Below are 20,470 nucleotides of genomic sequence, written 5' to 3' on the forward strand. Positions count from 1 at the left end.
CCACCTGATTCACAGAACTGACTCATTTGAAAAAGACCCTGATTCTGGAAAAGACTGAAGGTGGGAGAAGGGGATGAAAATGTATGAGATGGTTGGATGGCATCACCGACTCAAAGGACATGAATTTGAGTAGTTTCTGGGAGTTGGTGCTGAAAAGGGAAGCCCGGAGTGCTGCAGTCCATGAGGTCACAAAGAGTCAGACACAACTGCGTGATTGAACTGAACTGAGCATAAAGTCATACTTGAAAGTTTTCCATTAAATATTTATTTTTATAGCTAATGTTTGTCTAATATTAGCCAAGTTTTTGTAATTTATATTGTTATTAAAATGCCCTCTTAGGTAACTTTTTAAAAAAGTTTTAAAGTTTCTTTTTAGAAATGCTTTCCTTATAATCCTTATTAGAAATTTTCTAACCTTTGTTGAAAATGTCAGCACTGATGAATGAAAGGAAACATGGCTATTTGGACAATTGGGTTCTAGTTATAATATTACTGGCTGTATGACACAAATAAAAGTCACTGAAATGCCTTTTCATAAGTGTAATTAAAAATTAAAAAAAAAACACGAGATTTCACTGATCTCCACCTAAATTATAAACTCTTGGAAAGTACGTTTTTATCTTTTTCATTAATGAGCACCTTCCCTTATAAAGATATTTTAATTGAAGGCTCTTTGTGATCTACAATGTTTACTCATTTCAAATTGAGGGTTTACATTAGTACCGCATGAACAGGAAAGCACAATATCTTCTACATATCTCTCAGTCTTTTACTTCTCATTCTCTATGAGTCTTTACCATGGAAGTAAATTGAGTTAGCCCTGCGAGGTCTATTTCCCCTTGTTAGTGAAGAACCACACATTGGAGTATTAAGATCTGGTACATATGAAATGCACACAAACACACACTGGCTTATTCCCACGTGGGTGTCTAAAAAGATACTTGATTTAGAAAAAGGATGCACTTATGTACAGTATATTCACTGGGAGATTGACTAGGAAAATATACCCAGTACTCAAGAATCTATAATTATGATGGCATTTTTTTTAATCACAAAACACTAATTTATTATTCAATCCATATTCTTTGAAAGACCCACACTATGTACAGATAATTGACCCAAATTCTCTGACTACTAAAAGATAAAATAAAGTTTTCAGTAGACTAAATTTGGAAGAATTTAGCTTATAATTTTAACCCTGATCCATCCTCAGAAGAGACTTTAGAAATGACTAAAGCCAAGTAGCAGCAGCAGCATAACCAAGTTAGTCACTAAGCTTTGTCTCTTTCTACTGAAGAGGAGGCTATGAAAGAAAACTTCACCAACAGGTGATTCACTTTTGACCTGAGAGACCCTTCCTTCTCTTGTCATAATGCAACATAGCTTCTGTGGTGTGTGTGTTTGGTTGTATCCAACCCTTTGTGACCTCATGGACTGTAGACTGCCAGGCTCCTCTGTCCATGGGATTGTCCACACAAGAACACTAGAGTGGATAGCCATTTCCTTTTCCAGGGCATCTTCCTGACCCAGGGATTGAACCCACATCTCTTGCATCTCCTGCACTGACAAACAGGTACTTAACCACCAGAACCATTTGGGAAGCCCCAATATTACTTCTAGAAGCTGAAATTCTTTATAGACTCATTGGCAGTTGCATAAAAAAACCAGGATTTAATTTAACACATGAGCATCTTTCCTGACTCTAAAGATTGTTATGAAAGCAGATACCTTGACTTTACATAGTTCTTCCCCTGAGAGTCTTGGAGAAGTATGATGCTCCCCTTAAAATATCTCTTGTGAAAGTGAAAGTCTCTTAGTTACGTCCAACTCTTTGGAACCCCATGGAGTGTACAATTCATGGAATTCACCAGGCCAGAATACTGGGGTGGGTAGCCTTTCCCTTCTCCAGGTGATCTTAGCAACCCAAAGATCAAACCCAGGTCTTCCACATTTCAGGCAGATTCTTTACCAGCTGAGCCACCAGGGAAGTAACAAGAATACTGGAGTGGGTAGCTTATCCCTTCTCCAGTGATCTTCCCAACCTAGGGAATGAACTGGGGTCTCCTGCATTGCAGGTGGATTCTTTACTAACTGAGCCTTATATATCAGGGAAGCCTGGTAATTCAACATCTATCCCCAAAATCAATTCTTTGTTTAAGAAAAACAAAAACAAAACCAGGTTTAGGCTGACACGATGTTATTAGTGATTTTGAGTTGCTTCTACACCTTGATTAAAAACTGATGACAGTGTTTTGCCTATGTTCTCCTCTAGGAGTTTTATAGTTTCTGATCTTACATTTAGATCTTTAATCCATTTTGAGTTTATTTTTGTGTACGGTGTTAGAAAGTGATCTAGTTTCATTCTTTTACAAGTGGTTGACCAGTTTTCCCAGCACCACTTGTTAAAGAGATTGTCTTTACTCCATTGTATATTCTTGCCTCCTTTGTCAAAGATAAGGTGTCCATATGTGTGTGGATTTATCTCTGGGCTTTCTATTTTGTTCCATTGATCTATGTGTCTGTCTTTGTGCCAGTACCATACTGTTGGTGGGAATGCAAATTAGTACAGCCACTATGGAGAACAGTGTGGAGATTCCTTAAAAAATTGCAAATAGAACTACCTTATGACCAGCAATCCCACTGGTGGGCATACACACCAAGGAAACCAGAATTGAAAGAGACACATGTACCTCAATGTTCATCACAGCACTGTTTATAATAGCCAGGACATGGAAACAACCTAGATGTCCATCAGCAGATGAATGGATAAGAAAGCTTATCCATTAAGAAAGCTTATATGTGTGGTACATATTAAGAAAGCTTATATGTGTGGTACATATACACAATGGAGTATTACTCAGCCGTTAAAAAGAATTCATTTGAATCAGTTCTGATGAGATGGATGAAACTGGAGCCAATTATACAGAGTGAAGTAAGCCAGAAAGAAAAACACCAATACAGTATACTAACACATATATATGGAATTTAGGAAGATGGCAATGACGACCCTGTATGCAAGACAGGAAAAAAGACACAGATGTGTATAACGGACTTTTGGACTCAGAGGGAGAGGGAGAGGGTGGGATGATTTGGGAGAATGGGAATTCTAACATGTATACTATCATGTAAGAATTGAATCGCCAGTCCATGTCTGACGTAGGGTGCAGCATGCTTGGGGCTGGTGCATGGGGATGACCCAGAGAGATGTTGTGGGGAGGGAGGTGGGAGAGGGGGTCATGTTTGGGAACGCATGTAAGAATTAAAGATTTTAAAATTAAAAAAAAAAAAAGGAAAGTCGCAATTAAAAAAAAACAAAACAAAACAAACAAACAAAAAAAAACTGATGACAGTGAACTGATAATCTCCATAGATATACTTCAAGTTCATAAAAGGTACTGAAGTGGAACCAAAGTGACCGAATGGAGTTATTGAGGCAGACATCAAGTAGAGCAGTCCTCAAAAGGGTAAAGATGAAATAATAAGCTGTCTTTTATTATATTACTTTTCTTCAGAAAAAGTCATACAGCATTTTAAAGTTATTTCCCCCATCTAACTGCAACTGCTCAGGTTTCTCTGACACAGAATCACAAGTGAGTCATTTTCTTAAAGCTGTATGATGATCACTATTGTGTTAAATGCTTTAGAAATTATACAGCTTCAGAATTTCATTATGAAAAGCTGTTCTTTAAAAGTCCATGATAGTGCAGTCTGTCCAGTTCAAGCCAAGGAAGTAAAAATCAGGTCAAGATGGTTAATTCCACCTATCTATTCAATTTCCATTTTTGTCTCTCAACAATACTGACAATGATGAAAAGTATGATGAGACAAATCCAGAATAAAATGATCTAGCTATGTATTTTGAATATAGAGAGAAAAATATCAGTTTATCCCTGCTGCTGCTGCTAAGTCGCTTCAGTTGTGTCCGACTCTGTGCAACCCCATAGACAGCAGCCCACCAGGCTCCTCTGTCCCTGGAATTCTCCAGGTAAGAATACTGGAGTGGGTTGCCATTTCCTTCTCTAGGTTTATCCCTACAGTTAGATAATTTTAAAATTTTACATATACGAAAATCTAAAGATATATCATAAAACATGCTCAATAATAGGATGATTCAATAAGGAAACTCAAGGAAATTAAGTTTATATTTCATAGTTAATAATTAATGTTTTCTCTCCATTTATGATCTTATCTTTATTAGTTATATTAAGAAATTTGCTTTTCCTTCATATGAAAGATGTTGATCTATCTGATCATGCACCTGGCTGTAAGTGAAAATCAATAACTGACGTGTGGCTGCAAGGAGGTTGTCAACAAGGAGGCAATGCAAACATTTAGAATAAAGGATGGTTTTAATTCTTTCCCCTGTTCACTCAGTCAGTCACAATCTAAGGGAAGAGACTGCTGCTGTGATTTTGACATGTCATCAGCATGCTTGCTATAGCTTTAATAACGAATCATTTGATATTCACTGCTACCATGTATAAGATAAGCAAAACAATGTAATAATGTGATTTTCTTATTCCTTCTATTTTACCTCCAAAATATATCAATTTGAAAGACTATTACCTTTTAATTATTTGTTGATTCTTTCTTTTGAATGTATAGTCTCTCTTTTTAAAAATTTTCTTTATTTTTTAATTGGTGGATAATTACTTTATAATATTATAATGGTTTCTGCCATATATCAACTTGAGTCAGCCATAGGTGTATATATATATATATATATATATATATATATATATATATCCCCTTCTTCTTTAAATTTCCCTCCCATCTCCCTCCCCATCTCACCTCTTTTTGGGTTCCCTGTGTCCTACAGCAAATTTCCACTGGCTAGCTATTTTACACAAGGTAACATGTATGTTTCAATGCTTTTCTCTCAAATAAGCCCAACTTCTCTTTTCTCACTGTATGCAAAAGTCTGTTCTCTATGTCTGCATCTCCATTGCTTCCCTGTACATCAGTTCATCAGTACTTCATTTCTAGGTTCCCTATATATGTGGATACAATATATATAATATATACAATATTGTCTTTCACATTCTGACTTCATTTTGTATAAAAAGCCCTAGGTCTGTCCACCTCATTAGGAACTTGCTCAAACGCATTCCTTTTTATAACTGAGTAATATTCCATTGTGTATATTTGCCACAACTATTCATCTGTCGATGGACGTCTAGGTTGCTTCCATGTCCTAGCTATTGTAAATAATGCTGTAGTGAACACTGAGGTATGTGTGTTGTTTTCAGTTATGCTTTCCTCAGGGTATATGCCCAGTAGTAAGATTGCTGGGTCTTACAGTAGTTTTATTTCTAAGTTTTTAAGGAATCTTCATACTGTTCTCCATGGTGACTGTCTCAATTTACATTCCTACCACCAGTGCAAGAGGATTCCCTTTTCTCCACATCCTTTCCAGCATTTATTGTTTGTAGACATTTTGATGATGGCCATTCTGACTGGTGTGAAGTGATATCTCGTTGTGATTTTTGTCTGCATTTCTTTAATAATAAGCAAGATTGAGCATCTTTTCACCTGTTTATTACCCATCGGTATGTTTTCTTTGGAGAAACATCTGTTTAAGTCTTCTGCTCACTTTTTGATTAGGTTGTTTGTTTTTCTAGTATTAAATTTCATGAGTTACTTGTATATTTTGGAGGTTAATTCTTTGTCAGTTGTTTCATTGGCTATAATTTTATTCCATGCTGAGGGCTGTCTTTTTACCTTGCTTTTATTTTCCTATATTGTTCAAAAGCTTTTAAGTCTCTTAAAATGCCTTAGTCTAAGCCAGAGTGACCTCTGCTTGCCTACTGACAAAGTTGTACAATGGGACTGCTTTGTGTCAAGAAGAGAAGAGTGCCTCTAAGACTTTAACTGAAGCAAAAGAGGGCTTCTTATTTATAAGTTTGTGCCTTTCAGTCTCCTACCCTAACATTCTAGTCCCTTTTCTCTGCAGTATGATTCTGCAATATCTCCTCAAATACAGATAATCCTAGGTTTGCATAATTCTAGCATGAATAAATTTCAGTTATCATGGTTTAGTTAAATAAAACATTTGGCCCCCATGTTTTAGTTAGCATAACAAATTATGAATAACAAGTACAAACTTTGCTACTAGCTCTTCAGTTCCCAAATCACTACTTAATAACAGATATACTTTGTGATCAGTAACAAATCACCTCACCTCTTTCAAACTCTGCAGGTGATTGGTCACTACATTTTTGTTGCTGAATTCACCCACAGGCCCTTGGATGTTTTTATGCCTCCTATGATAAAACCCTGATGGCTCAGATGGTAAAAATTTTGCTTGCAATGCAAGAAATGTGGGTTCAATCCTTGGGTCAAGAAGATCCTTTGGAGAAAGGAATGATAATCCACTTCAGTATTCTTGCCTGGAGAATTCCATGGACAGAGGAGGCTAATGGGCTACAGTCCATGAGGTTGCAAAGAGTCAGACAGAACTGAGTGACTTACACTACGACTACTATGATAAAGCCACAGCCATTTAAAAAAAAAATGATTATTGAAGAGAGAATTTACCAACAAAGATGTAAGTGGAGCATATAAAGAAAAAACCAAGATCATTGGAATTGATATTACAGTAAAATCCCATACTTTCATACCCAGTTAGTTGCGGATGGTTCCTGCAGCTTAGTTTGCAGAGTTGGGCTTCCTATGAAAAGAGCAGGCAGTCTGACCTTGCTCTCAGTACCTCAAAGAATGTTCCTAGGCAGATTAAGCAGGTTGACCAGGAAGATGCTTATGGTGGGACATTGTAAACATATTATAAAAATTGCCCACTCCAGGTGCCAGTAAATTAGAGTTGGGTCAAGTAAATAATACAGTTGGCACCACAAGCATTCTAGAAATATAATCTATAGCTTTACTTTCTTCTATAACAGAGTTTGGAAACCTTTCTTCCATGAAAGGCCAGATAGTAAAAAGCAGATCTTTGTGGGTTTTTCTAAGGGTCTATTTGTTGCAACCATATGGGCATTATAGAGTGAAAGCAGCTGTAAACAACAGATAAACAAAATGAATGAGTCTCAATTAAACTTTATGGACACTGTGATTTGAATTTCACAAAATGAAAATGTTCACTAAATGAATCATAATATATTATTCCTTCTTTGATTACTTTAAAATATTATAATGTAAAAATTGAAACCATGTAAACAAACTGGTCAGTTAGTTTTGGCTTGTAGGCCGTACTTTGCTAGCCCTTACTCTTAAAATACCAATAAAATATAAATATTTGGATAAAAAGAAACATAAAATGTTTATTAATCATAATAAAACAAAGAAATGTTCTTTTTAGGAAAAAATGACTGAATTTCCAGGTATAAGTTTGTATATCAAATTTAATTTATGAATGTGGCCTTCCTCAGCCAACATTAATGAAATAGCAGCACTATTCCCTCATCTTGTTCCTCTGATGTTCTTTTTTTGTTTTTACTTTATATTTCTTGATAACTAATCATCACACATACTAAACTAACTGTATATATTTTTTTGGTCTGTTGAATATAATTTAAATTACCACAGACCAGGGACTTTTGCTGTTTGGTTTACTAGCACCAAGAATAATGACTAGAGATTAAGAAGAACTCAACGAATATTTGCAGCAAATTAGATAATCCAAAAAGGATGAAATTATGATCTGGGAACCCAAAAAATATTGAGGAAATGGCAGTAGAATGGATACAATTGCAACCCAATTTTATAATTAACACTTTCCAATTTGGGAGGCAGAGATTAATTTTTTTTTCCTAATTTGGGGAATGAAACAATATTAACAGAACTATCGAACAGAAAGTCAAACTTTTCTATTCAACATGTGAGCATTTAATAGAATTGCAATTAGACTGCTAACCTTATGAAACCCTTGTTATTCTTTCCCATGGTTCACAGGTAGACCTTGAAAATGGTCACTTTTACAGATTTCTGTAAAGAAGCCACTTGGAGGAAACTGAAATTATGTACAACAATAATGCCTCTAACTAGAATGTTATTGCAACAGACTAAGATTAAGAATAGTATAATATGTGAACATAATTTATTTGTATAACTGGCATAAAGTATAACTGTTTGATTAAAGAATAATAACAGTTTTAAAATTCTTATGTGATAAAGATTAAATTGTACTGACATTGAAATGTTGATAAATAAAAAATGTAGAAAACAATGACTCATATACAAGATTAAATTATATATGTGCAAATCAGATGTGCAAAAGCATAACTATGTATTTTTACACATGTACTCATTTTGTACATAAACTTCCTTTCCAAAGAAACTTTCTCTAAAAATCAAAAGCTTACTAATGACAACACTCTTGGATGGATTTGTTCTGAGAAACATACATGCCTCAATCCCAAAGACTAGATGTTTAAGTGTGAATAAAAATTTCCAGCAATAAATAGTATGTAACAAATCATAAGATTGCATTGCCATCATTTATTGATTTAGGATGCAGTTAAGTTTTACATATATCCTTGTCTAGATATTTCTGAGTATCTCAAAAGAGTATGTGTTATTATTTCCATAATATGTGTCAGGAACACCAACATTTGGAATATTTAATTATCTTGCTAAAGGATACAAGACACACAACTCTAATTGCTTTAATTTTACTAAAATAAGCAATTTTATCAAAATAAAAGGTATCTGGGGTTTCCAATGAGGAATTAGGCCTTAAAACCTGTATGTCAGCCAAAAAAATCTTAATTAAAATTGTTTTATTAAAAATTCTTTATATTTCTATTAAATGCACATTAATATGGACTTAAATTTGCAAAAGATATATATCTATATATATTTTTTAATTTAGGGAGATATCTTTTTTGGGTGTTTCATTGTTATTGATACAAAATAAGGTATTAAGTTTTCTTTTTTTATAGCTTGCTGTCATATAAAATAAAAAGTAAATAATAAAATGCATTACTCTACTCCTTGTACAACACAGACACTGGCATTTTCTGAGGTATCAGCATTTTCATTTCTCCCATTTCTCGCTTAAGCCATGGAAATTGAGGTTGACATCACCCTCATCATTGAAATCATTACCCCTATCTCCCTCGGAATATATGGTTAGATTCCTTGGGTAATATGCATAGTTAATATGACTCAACTGTGATAGAGTAAATTAAATGTGCTTATTCCCTATGGTATTTATTCATGAATTTTGCTCTTGGTATTAAATCACCTCTTGACAGGTATATGATTACGTGTGTAGATCATTATCTTCAAGTCCACATTAGTATTTCTGAAATGTGTTAACGCTTCATGATCTTAAAAGGGTTTTTTAAAAGTTAAGCTATCAAAACTACCTGAGTGTTAAACAGAACTAACATAAAATTCTTAAAAATTTTTGGCATTACATAAAAATACTTCCAATAATTTCAGTATATTTAATATGCAAAAAAAAAATCTCCAAAAGCTCAGGTTGCTACCTAACATGTGACATGTCATTATTAGTAGAATAAAAATCACAAACAAGTAAATAGGTTTAGTAGTGATCAGCCATAGTGAAAACAGCACATTTTTGTGATTTATTTGCTCATATATTTGTATTTTCCTCAAGACACAAGGAGATATTTTTGTGATGCTTTCCACTTGCATTTTTGGAAAATCATATGCTTTATAACATTGGTTTTGTGTCTCTTATACATGAAAGTGCAGTGATCACAAAAAATACTTGTGCATGGCTGCTCACAGAGTTTTATTTATAATAGCTAAAACTGGACATATCCCAGATGTTCATCAAAAGGAAACTGGATAAACAGACTGCTATTAAGGAATTAAAAAAAAAAAAAGAATGAACTATTGATATGTACAATGCCATGGGTATATCACTAAAATATGCTGATTGATAGAAAGTTTAGATAAAGAGATATAAAATGTATGATTGCATTCATATGAAGTTAAAGAACAGGCCAAACTAGTTCAAAAAATTCAGAAAAATAGTTGTCTTAGAGATGTTGAAGCTGGTGACTAACTAGGAAAGGATATGAGGGAACTTTCTTAGGTAATGACAACGTTCTCAATCTTTGTTCTTCAAAGTTTAGACTTAGAATTACTTAGGTAATATATTTGTCAAACATCATTTAAAAGTACACTTAAGATTTCTGGATTTCACTGTATGCTAATATTGCCCCAAAGCTCTAAAAATGTTGAAACTTTGTTAATAATATTCATAAATGTGTCCAGAATTAAGCATATTTATGTCTACAAGTTTGAAATGCATTGAAAATATGAGCCATGAGTAGAAGAATAATAGCTAAATAAATATGTGACAAAGCAAATGAAGCATAATTTTAACTGTATAATATAGGTGAGTATGTGGAATTTAACTATATGATTCTTTTAACTTTGATCTATGTTTAAAAACCTGTATTATTTTCTGCAAATGAAAATTAATGAAAAAAGATGTATTCAATATAATGACTGGTGTAATAAAAATGGCAAACACACATGCTAAGATATTGTAGAACAAGGATCAAATAAGGTTAACTGAGATACCATGGGAGGGAGAATATTACAGTAGGTTTAGACAAGCAAAGAGAAGTATACAATGGAAAAAGATACTAAAGCGTTAGACAATGTATGTGTGTGGGTGGCAGTGCAACCAATATAATGCATCAAATCTGAGGGAGTGAATGATGAAACTTGATCACAGTAAAAGTATCATTTGAGATACTTGTGAATCATTCAAGACATTTGTGATGGACACAAAATAGGAAAAATTTTCTGGTTAAATTTGGAATGACAGGTAATAAAGATATTGCACTTAAGATTCATGTTGATGTATGGCAAAACCAATACAATATTGTAAAGTTATTAACCTCCAATTGAAATAAATAAATTTACATTTTAAGAAAAAAAGAAGAATATTAAGCTCTACCTGGGAGATGGGGGCCTAATGAAGGTTTTTATTGTTTTATTTATATCTTTGTATTTTAAAGATCATGCTAAAAAGTTATGATAAATTAACTCAAAAATAATGAGCTGAATGAGTAGGATTGGAGAGAAACTGGAGGTAAGGAGATAATTCTCTGGTTTATTAATGTTTTGTCAAAAAATGATCCATTTGATAAACACATGCATTTACATGTGTTACATAAACAGAGACATAAGATAATAAAGCTTCAACCAAAGTACGAGAAATGCTGATGTAAATCAGACAATCCCTATAGCTGATTAACTACAGAGGACAGAGTGATTCTAATGACTAAAGTTTGAAGCCAAATTAAATGAAATATTGCTAATAAGATATATTTGAGATATTAATATTATTTTTATAGTAAGAAATATAATGACATTGTGTTGAGCTATAGAACTTTTATTTAATAATTATACTATGTATTTTAGCTGAGAAATTATCTCATAAAAATAGGATTTATACGTTTTATGCCTAAAAGATGACTTTTTCATATGGCTAAAATCACTGCAGATGGTGATTGCAGCCATGAAATTAGAAAACGCTCACTCCTTGGAAGAAGAGTTATGACCAACCTAGATAGCATATTCAAAAGCAGAGACATTACTTTGCCAACTAAGGTCCATTTAGTCAAGGCTATGGTTTTTCCAGTAGTCATGTATGGATGTGACAGTTGGACTGTGAAGAAGGCTGAGCACCAAAGAATTGATGCTTTTGAACTGTGGTATTGGAGAAGACTCTTGAGAGTCCCTTGGACTGCAAGGAGATCCAACCAGTCCATTCTGAAGGAGATCAACCCTGGGATTTCTTTGGAAGGAATGATGCTAAAGCTGAAACTCCAGTACTTTGGACACCTCATGCGAAGACTTGACTCATTGGAAAAGACTCTGATGCTGGGAGGGATTGGGGGCAGGAGAAGAAGGCAACGACCAAGGATGAGATGGCTGGATGGCATCACGGACTGGATGGATGCGAGTCTGAATGAACTCCGGGAGTTGTTGATGGACAAGGAGGCCTGGTGTGCTGCGATTCATGGGGTCGCAAAGAGTCGGACACGACTGAGCGACTGAACTGAACTGAACTGAATTTGTTCTTTGAGGAAATAATATACACATGAAAACTGAACTAAAAAAAAGACTGTTTTAGGACATGTGATAAGATTTTAATTTTCAAAACTGTCCTGAATGTGAGTTTCAGTTCAGTTCAGTCGCTCAGTCGTGTCTGACTCTTTGCGACCCCATGAGTCGCATCAGGCCAGGCCTCCCTGTCCATCACCAACTCCCGGAGTTCACTCAGACTCACATCCATCGAGTCGGTAATGTTATCCAGCCATCTCATCCTCGGTCGTCCCCTCTTCCTCCTGTCCCCAATCCCTCCCAGCATCAGAGTCTTTTCCAATGAGTCAACTCTTCGCATGAGGTGGCCAAAGTACTGGCGCTTCAGCTTTAGCATCATTCCTTCCAAAGAACACCCAGGTCTGGTCTCCTTCAGAATGGACTGGTTGGATCTCCTTGCAGTCCAAGGGACTCTCAAAAGTCTTCTCCAACAGCACAGTTCAAACGCATCAATTCTTCAGCACTCAGCCTTCTTCACAGTTCAACTCTCATAATCTGTATTCAAATATATATATTTTCTCGAGATTTAAGTATATACATTTTATGAGCACTTAAAAGTACTAATTTAATAGTTTTCCATGACTATCCTAAACATAAAATTTGAAAATATATTCTGAATTTTAATGCAATGCCTGTTATATTTCAAAGATATTCTAGAAAGAAGTAAAGCTCATGATAAATTGATCAAATAGAGAATTTAAATTAGGGAACATTTTAAAAATATTTATAATTGTGCATGCTTAAATGTAATTTACAAAACATGAAAGAGAAATAAATATAGAGAGCATTTTCTAATTTTTTCAATTATTGATCCTTTCTGTTTCTTAAAATAAAAAGTTTATTTACCTTTCCTGGGATTATCTGTTAATCCTGTACACTACAGAACTAGTTTCAAACTTCTATAAAATTATAACCAAAAATCACATATTAAGAATTAAATATATGTCAGAATTTTATGCTGATGTTTTAAAAAGTCACTATGTTTACATCTCATCATGAATAGGTTTTAGGTCAGAGAGAAAAATTAGACAAATGTTAACCTCTGTCAAAACCAAAATGTTCTCAAATAAAATTTGTTATACAATGTAAATCGAAAATTTTTATATAGTTGTGCTTGAAAGCTGGTATTTAAAGTAATGATATTGGAGGGGGCAAGATGGCAGAATGAAAAGATCCTAGGTTCCCCTCCTCCCACAAAAACACTAAAATTACAATTACATATACAGAAACTAACTCAGAATGGCAGGAAAACTCACAGACACTTTTTCTGTTGTTGTTTTAACGACTAAGGATGAAAAGAAGCCACGTTGAAATGGGCGGAAGGGTACACATACAGTCTGGCCGGGACTCCAGACACTGGAAACCAGAGGTGAAAGGGACATCACAGCTTTACTAGTTATCCTTGCAGAGCAAAGGTTTTAAACCTTTCATGAGTCTTCTGAGGCCTGGGAACTTGCACTGGGAAGACAAGCTGCCACAGTGTCTGACTATGAAAATAAGTAAGATAGCTGGATGGAAATTAAGAATTTGCTCTTAAAGGAACATGAAAAACTCATTTGCTCTGAAGCCCAATGCAGAAAAAAAGTACCTGCTTCATAATGAAGAAATCCATTGATTAATTTTAAGGTGATATAAGGTGTGTATCTGAGAGACTGGGATTTTTGGAACTTTCTCTGGATATGGAGGAGTGGCAAGTGCCAGTAGTGTTTTTTTTTTTTTTTCCTATCCTCCTCTACTTAGTTGTTTAGTGCCATTTATGACTCTTGCCATGTAACTTACTAGCACAACAACCCACCAAGGTAAGTTCACCTGTGGACATGATGAAGACTATGCGCCTCCAAAGTCGCTACCTACCTATTAACAGCCACCTTTAATTGGCTGTAGACATGATCCAAAGTAGCTCCTTGGACCACCAGTCCAGGCAGGTACACTTGACTGGCAGTAGAGCCAGACCTGGCAGATGCCCTTGACCAGCACTGGTGTTTCCTTGAAGGGGTGCTCACACCAGGACTCAGTCACATACAACAGAGTACATGCAACACTTGTGGCCAGGCCTTTCAGCTATATGAGTGGGGGTCAGTCCCACACATTAGCTGTACTCAGAGAAATCACAGCCCAGCCACAATAGGAGGGTACATACATCCCACATATGGGAAAATCCTGTAGCACTTAGCTCTGGCACTGAGGCAGGACAGTGTTACTGGGTGCAGTAAGACATCTTTCACTCAAAGCCACTATTTCAGAAGATATAGCTGATTTACATAATACATAGAAACGAACGCCAAGAGTTAGACAAAATGAGACAAAGAAATATGTTGCAAATGAAAGAAAAACAGAAAACCTCAGGGGGAAAAAAGCTAAATAAAATGGATATAAGCAATATTATAAATATATATATATATTACTGTTTAAATTTATGGTCATAAAAATCCTCACAGAGCTTAGGAGAAGATGAATGAACACAGTGAAAACTTCACCAAATTGATAAAAACATAAAAAAAGAACCAATTGGAATTGAAGAATATATTAACTGAATGAAAAATACACAGAGAAAATCAACAGCAGATTAACTGATACAGAACAATGGATCAATAATCTGGAAGATAGGCTTAGTGGAAAAGAAAAAGAAACCAAACGATGAGGCTAGCTTAAGAGACTTCTGACACAACACCAGGCATACTAATATTAGCATTATAGACTTCTTAGAAGGAAACAAAAAAAAGGGACAAAAAATACTATCAGAATGAATAATGGTGAAAGCAACCCTGAACTGGTGAAGGAAACAGATATCCGCATCCAGAAAGCACAGAGAGTCCCAGAGATGAACCTATACTAAAACAAAATTACAGTCATCTCAATAGATGCAGACAAATCTTTTGACCAAGTCAACATTCTTCTAAGATATAAAAACTCTCAATGAAATAGGTGTGGAGGGAATATAACTGAACATAATAAAAGTTATATATGACAGTATCATAGACACACCGTACTAAATGATGAAAAGCTAAAAGTATTTCCTCTAATAACAGGAAGAAGATAAGGATGCCCACTCTTGCCACTTCTATTAAACATATTATTGAAAGTCCTAGCCATGCTGGTCACACAAGAAAAAATAAATAAAAAGTATTAAAATTGAAAGGAAGCAAAATTGTCACTGTTTACAGATGACATGATATTATAATTAGAAAACCCTGAAGACTCCACTAAAAATATTAGAACTTATGAATTCACTAAAGTAGCAGGATATAAAATTAATATACAGAAATATGTAGTGTTTCTATGCAGTAATAATTTTGTATCAGAAAGATAAATAAAGAAAACAACTACATTTACAATTGAATCAAGAAGAATAAAATACATAGAAAAAAGTTTAACCAAAAAAGTAAAAGATCTGTACTCTGGACACTGTAAGACACTTATGAATTTAAAAAAAATACAAAAATATAAATATAAACTAATTAATATTGTTAAAATGTCCTTACTACCCAAAGCAATCTATGGACACAATGACATCTCCACCAAAATATCAACAGCATTTTTCACAGAACTAGAATAAGTAAACCTAAAATTTCAAATAATCAAAATAATCCTTAGAAAGAAGAACAAGACTGGAGTATTATGGGCCCTGATTTCAAATTATACTACAAAGTTATAGCCATGAAAACTGCATGACATTGGCATAAAAACAGACACATAGATCAATGGAACTGAGTAGAAAGTCCAGAAATAAGCTTACACATATACGCTCAGTTAATCTATAGCAAAGTAAGCAAGAATATAACTTGTGGAAAAGACAACCTCTCCAATAAATGGGGAAACTGGACAGCTATATGCAAAATAATCAAAGTGGGTCACTTTCCCTTCACCAAATACAAAAACAAACTCAAAATGGATTACAGGCTTAACCTATATGTGAAACCTGAAACCATAAAATCCTAGAAGAAAACATGGGCAGTATTCTTTCAGACATCAATATTAGCAAGATTATATCTATATCTATCTATCTATCTATCTATATAGATGTATATGTCTATATATATACATGTGAAGTGAAATGAAAGTCAGTCATATCAAACTCTTTATGACCTCATGGACTATAGAGTCCATGGAATTCTCCAGGCCAAAATACTGGGTTGGGTAGCCTTTTCCTTCTCCAGGGGATCTTCTCAACCCAGGGATTAAACCCAGGGCTCCTGAATAGCAGGCAGATGCTTTACCAGCTGAGGCACAAGGGAAGCCTATATATATATAGGATATATATATATATCCTCAGACAAAGTAAACTGAAATGAAAATAAACAAAAAAGATTACATCAGAGTGAAAATATTTTGCAAGCTTTTGCACAGGGATGAAAACTATTAAGAAAGCAAAAAACTAATCTATTGAATGAGAGGTGATATTTGCAAATGATATATTCAATAAAGGGGCTTACCAGGTAGCTCAGTGGTAAAGAATCTGCCTGCAATTCAAGAGATGCAGGTTTGATCCCTGGGTTGGGAAGATCCCCTGGAGAAGGTAATGGCAACCCACTCCAGTATTCTTGTCTGGGAAATCCCATGGACAGAAGAGCCTAGCAAGTTACAATCCATGGAGACAAAAAGAGTCAGACACAACTTAGAGACTAAACAGTAACATATTGAACAAGAAGTTAAAATCAAAACTATAGAAACAAAACATAAAGCTCAATATTAAAAACATATATCTTATTAAATAATATGCAGAGAACCTAAATAAATATGTTTCTAAGTAAAATATATTAATGCCCAGGAGACACATGAGACAATGTTCAACATCATCAGGGAAATGCAAATCAGATCAGTGTCCTATCATCGTACACCTGTCAGAATGGCTGTCATTTAAAAGACAACAAATAACACATATTGGTGAGGGTGGAGAGGAAAATGAATCTTTGCACGATGTTCTGGGGAATGTAAACTGGTGCAGCTACAATGAAAAACACTATGAAGTTTCCTTAAAAAATTAAAAATAGAACTTCCTTATTATCTGACAGTTTCACTTCTTGGTATTTACCTGAAAAAAATAATACTTGGTATTTACCTGATTCATGGGGTCTCAAAGAGTTGGACACCACTGAGTGACTGAACTGAATTGAACTGAATGTCTAATTATCCTTTAGATTTCAGCTAAGAACAACAACAACCAACACTTTATCTGTACTTCTCCACTTTCCTAGACTAGACTAAGTTAGCACCCAAGCATTATAGATATTGTACTCACAAACTCATTCTTCTCAAGATCATTTTATTCACAAATATTTTGTTTACTGTTCACTTTCCCGGATTAACTTGGCAGCTCTGTGAGGTAGGGGAGCTTGTGTGCATGCTTAGTCGCTTCAGTTGTGTCTGAGTCTGTGAGACCCTATGGACTATAAACCCACAAAGTTCCTCTATCCATGGGATTCTCCAGGCAAGTATATAGGACCGGGTTGCCATTTCCTCCTCCAAGGGACCTTCCCAAACCAAGGATGGAACCTGCCTCTCTTGTGTCTCCTGCATTGGCATGTGGGTTCTTCACCAGTAACACCACATGAGAAGCCCATGAGGTAGGATTAGTAATTCATAATGTTCAATATGGTACACAAGTTCTTAACGCGGAGCCTGGAACAAAATAGATGTGCAGGAAAATACATCACCGAAGGATCCACGTGCTTCCATGTGAATGTAAGCAGAAAGGAAGGGAAAGGAGAGAAAAATGCTTGGAAGTTTTGCAGTGTTTACAGAAAATCTACAGGGGTTGTACTCATAGCTTACCAATACTGTGGAATATCACCTGAATCCCAGTAATTATGAAACTGAAGAGGAACTCAACAAAATGTTTTTATAGCCTTATAAGGCACAATATAAATATGTAAAAAATTCCAAAAAATATGCTAAGTATTCTATATCATTGTATTCTAACATATTGTGTCATTATGATTGTGTTGCTTAATTTTTCAAATTAGTCATACAAAATAAATTCTAATTTTTGCTACATTTTTTTCTTTTGATTTCTCTGCCTCTTATTACATTTTAATTTCCTTTTCCTCATTCTCTTTCAAGAAAAGAAATAACAATTTTAAGATAAAATCCTAATGGTCATTTAGAGATAACACAAGTTAATAAGGTGTAGAAAACACTCTTTAAGTAGTAAAAGCACGATGCAAATACAATGATTACCTTGAAAATGTCCTAGTTGTTTAAATCTCTTGAAACACTGGCTTCTCTAAGTTTCTGCTACAGCAGGAAAACTAGGTTCTCTGAGATTTGGTATTAAATGTTGGATTTTTTCCTAAGTTTGGGATATATTTAACATCTAATCCCTAGAGGGTTGTGGGTATGGTAAGAATTCCTAAAGTTTCCATCATTTTTTTTTTCCCTGTTTCGTCTCTGACTTAATCAGGAATGCTTTTTTAAACCCTTTGTTTTATCACACTCTTTTAATCCTTTGCACCAGTGATCCCCAACCTTTTTGGCACCAGGGACTGGTTTTGTGAACCAGGATTGGGGGGATGGTTTGGGGATGATGGGAAACAGCTTAACTCAGTGTACTCCCTGTACTCATGCTACTTTATGCTATGGCAATTGTATTTAAACTCACTAAATTTTTAAATTTAAATTAGCCATGTCTTTTGGCTAATTAACAGGATAATAATTTTTATATTAATGTTAATTTGTAAATTGATGTTAATTGTTTACTGTTTAACCCTAGCCACAGGCTTGTTCTTCTTGTCTTTATTTTTAAATGATATGTGCAGAGGTACAAATGGAATTGATCTTATATGGGCATTCTTTCTGTAGAATGCAGTGTTCTTTTAAAGCAAATATCATATATTTGAACTTAAATTTTTATATACATGTATAAAATCACTGCCCATTTATAAAATCTGAGACTTACTATAAAGTGTACCTGCTTCTGTTTTAAGAAATGGAAAAATGTTTCATGTGGAAAAAAAAAAGAAAATTAAACTTGAAAATGATACCTGCCAAGTCAGTACCCTCATTGATAATTGTCTATTTTTCCAGCTTCTGTGCGTGTGTCTGTGCTTTCACTTCAGTCACGTCTGACTTTTTGCAACGCTATGAATGGTAGCCCACCAAGCTCCTCTGGCCTGGGATTCTTCAGGCAGAATATTGGAGTGAGTTATTACCATGCCCTCCTTCAGGGGATCGTCCTAACCCAGGAATGGAAACCAATTCTCTTATGTCTTCTGCGTTGGCAGGCAGGTTCTATACCACCGTGCTACCTGGGAAGCCCTCTGGCTTCTGTAAGAGATTCTAAATTCTTCAAAAGCAGAGAATCTTTTTCATAAATGTTACTCTCAGCAAGCATAGGGCTGACACAATGCATTTAGAAATAGAAATACATTTTACTTTACTTAGACTAGAATAGAATATAAATATACTTACATAGAATAGAAATACATTTTTCAAGATATCCAACAAATCATTTGGTCTGTGCTTTGTAAGTAAGTGCTTTCAATCTCTCTTTTTTTAAAATTTCATATGAAATCTTGTACATAATGCAAAGAGATAAAAGATTTAAAGATGAAAAAAACAGAAGCAGTAACTACTTCTGAAAAAAAAGGAAAAATGAGGCATCATAATTTTTTCCTAAATCTAAAATTTTAATGAGTAAAGCTAAGTTTCTGTGAAGTTTGTTGGTATTACACAAATTACAATAGTAAATTCATGTTATGGTATGATACCAGGTGAATATTATTAAAGATCTGGAACTAAATACCTTTGTTGTTATCCATTCCTCCCACAGCATACAGAGTTCCAACTGTAGATTTTCTAGGTTTAGTTCTTGGACTTTGCATTAAAGTTCTTCTTTCTGGCAACAGATGGTACTTCATTGCTTCTAGAATCAGCTTTTGACATTCCAAATCATTCTTAAATAATGCATGGTTTTCTAGGTCTGCCAATATCTGTGAATAATACATATTCATGTTAATAATGTTTTTTATAGTATGAGCATATCTAATTAGAAAATTAGAAGCTTAGTAACTTTGATATTGCCCTTATACTGACAGGGACGAAAAATATAATAAGAATTGATTACATTGAGAAATAAATATGAGTTAAATGCATGGCTAAGAAAAATAGAAAATATATTATTTTTGATTCCATACTATGTATTATTTATTTTGTCATTCAGAGTATAAAGAAACTTCTAAATATCACTTTTCAGTTTCATTTCCTTTTTATAAAATCTGTTCATAAATCAAATATAGCTGCCTTTTTGGCCATAAAAATTTCTGGTAAAGTAGATTAAAAAAAAATTTTTTTTCAACAAATTAAGCCCTAACAAACCTATCATAAATATTCACATACTTTAATGTATTCCAAGCATACTTTAAAGCTTTTACAGTTTTAAAAGACATCATAATTTAAGATGTTCAAGCATAGTTTAAATCCC

General features: G+C 34.3%; 1 protein-coding gene across 2 annotated transcripts in view; it reads right to left on the reverse strand.

Annotated features, from left to right (window-relative positions):
* Nucleotides 1-20,470, reverse strand: part of KLHL1 (kelch like family member 1) — a 550,504-nt gene that overhangs the window by 120,763 nt on the left and 409,271 nt on the right. For both annotated transcript variants that reach the window (XM_069602312.1, XM_069602311.1), the window contains one exon: nucleotides 19,793-19,979. In XM_069602312.1, the coding sequence (XP_069458413.1) occupies nucleotides 19,793-19,979 (187 nt within the window). The remainder of the gene's footprint in view (nucleotides 1-19,792; nucleotides 19,980-20,470) is intronic.

Source organism: Ovis canadensis, chromosome 10 (assembly GCF_042477335.2).
Source record: "Ovis canadensis isolate MfBH-ARS-UI-01 breed Bighorn chromosome 10, ARS-UI_OviCan_v2, whole genome shotgun sequence".
Classification (NCBI taxonomy): domain Eukaryota; kingdom Metazoa; phylum Chordata; class Mammalia; order Artiodactyla; family Bovidae; genus Ovis; species Ovis canadensis.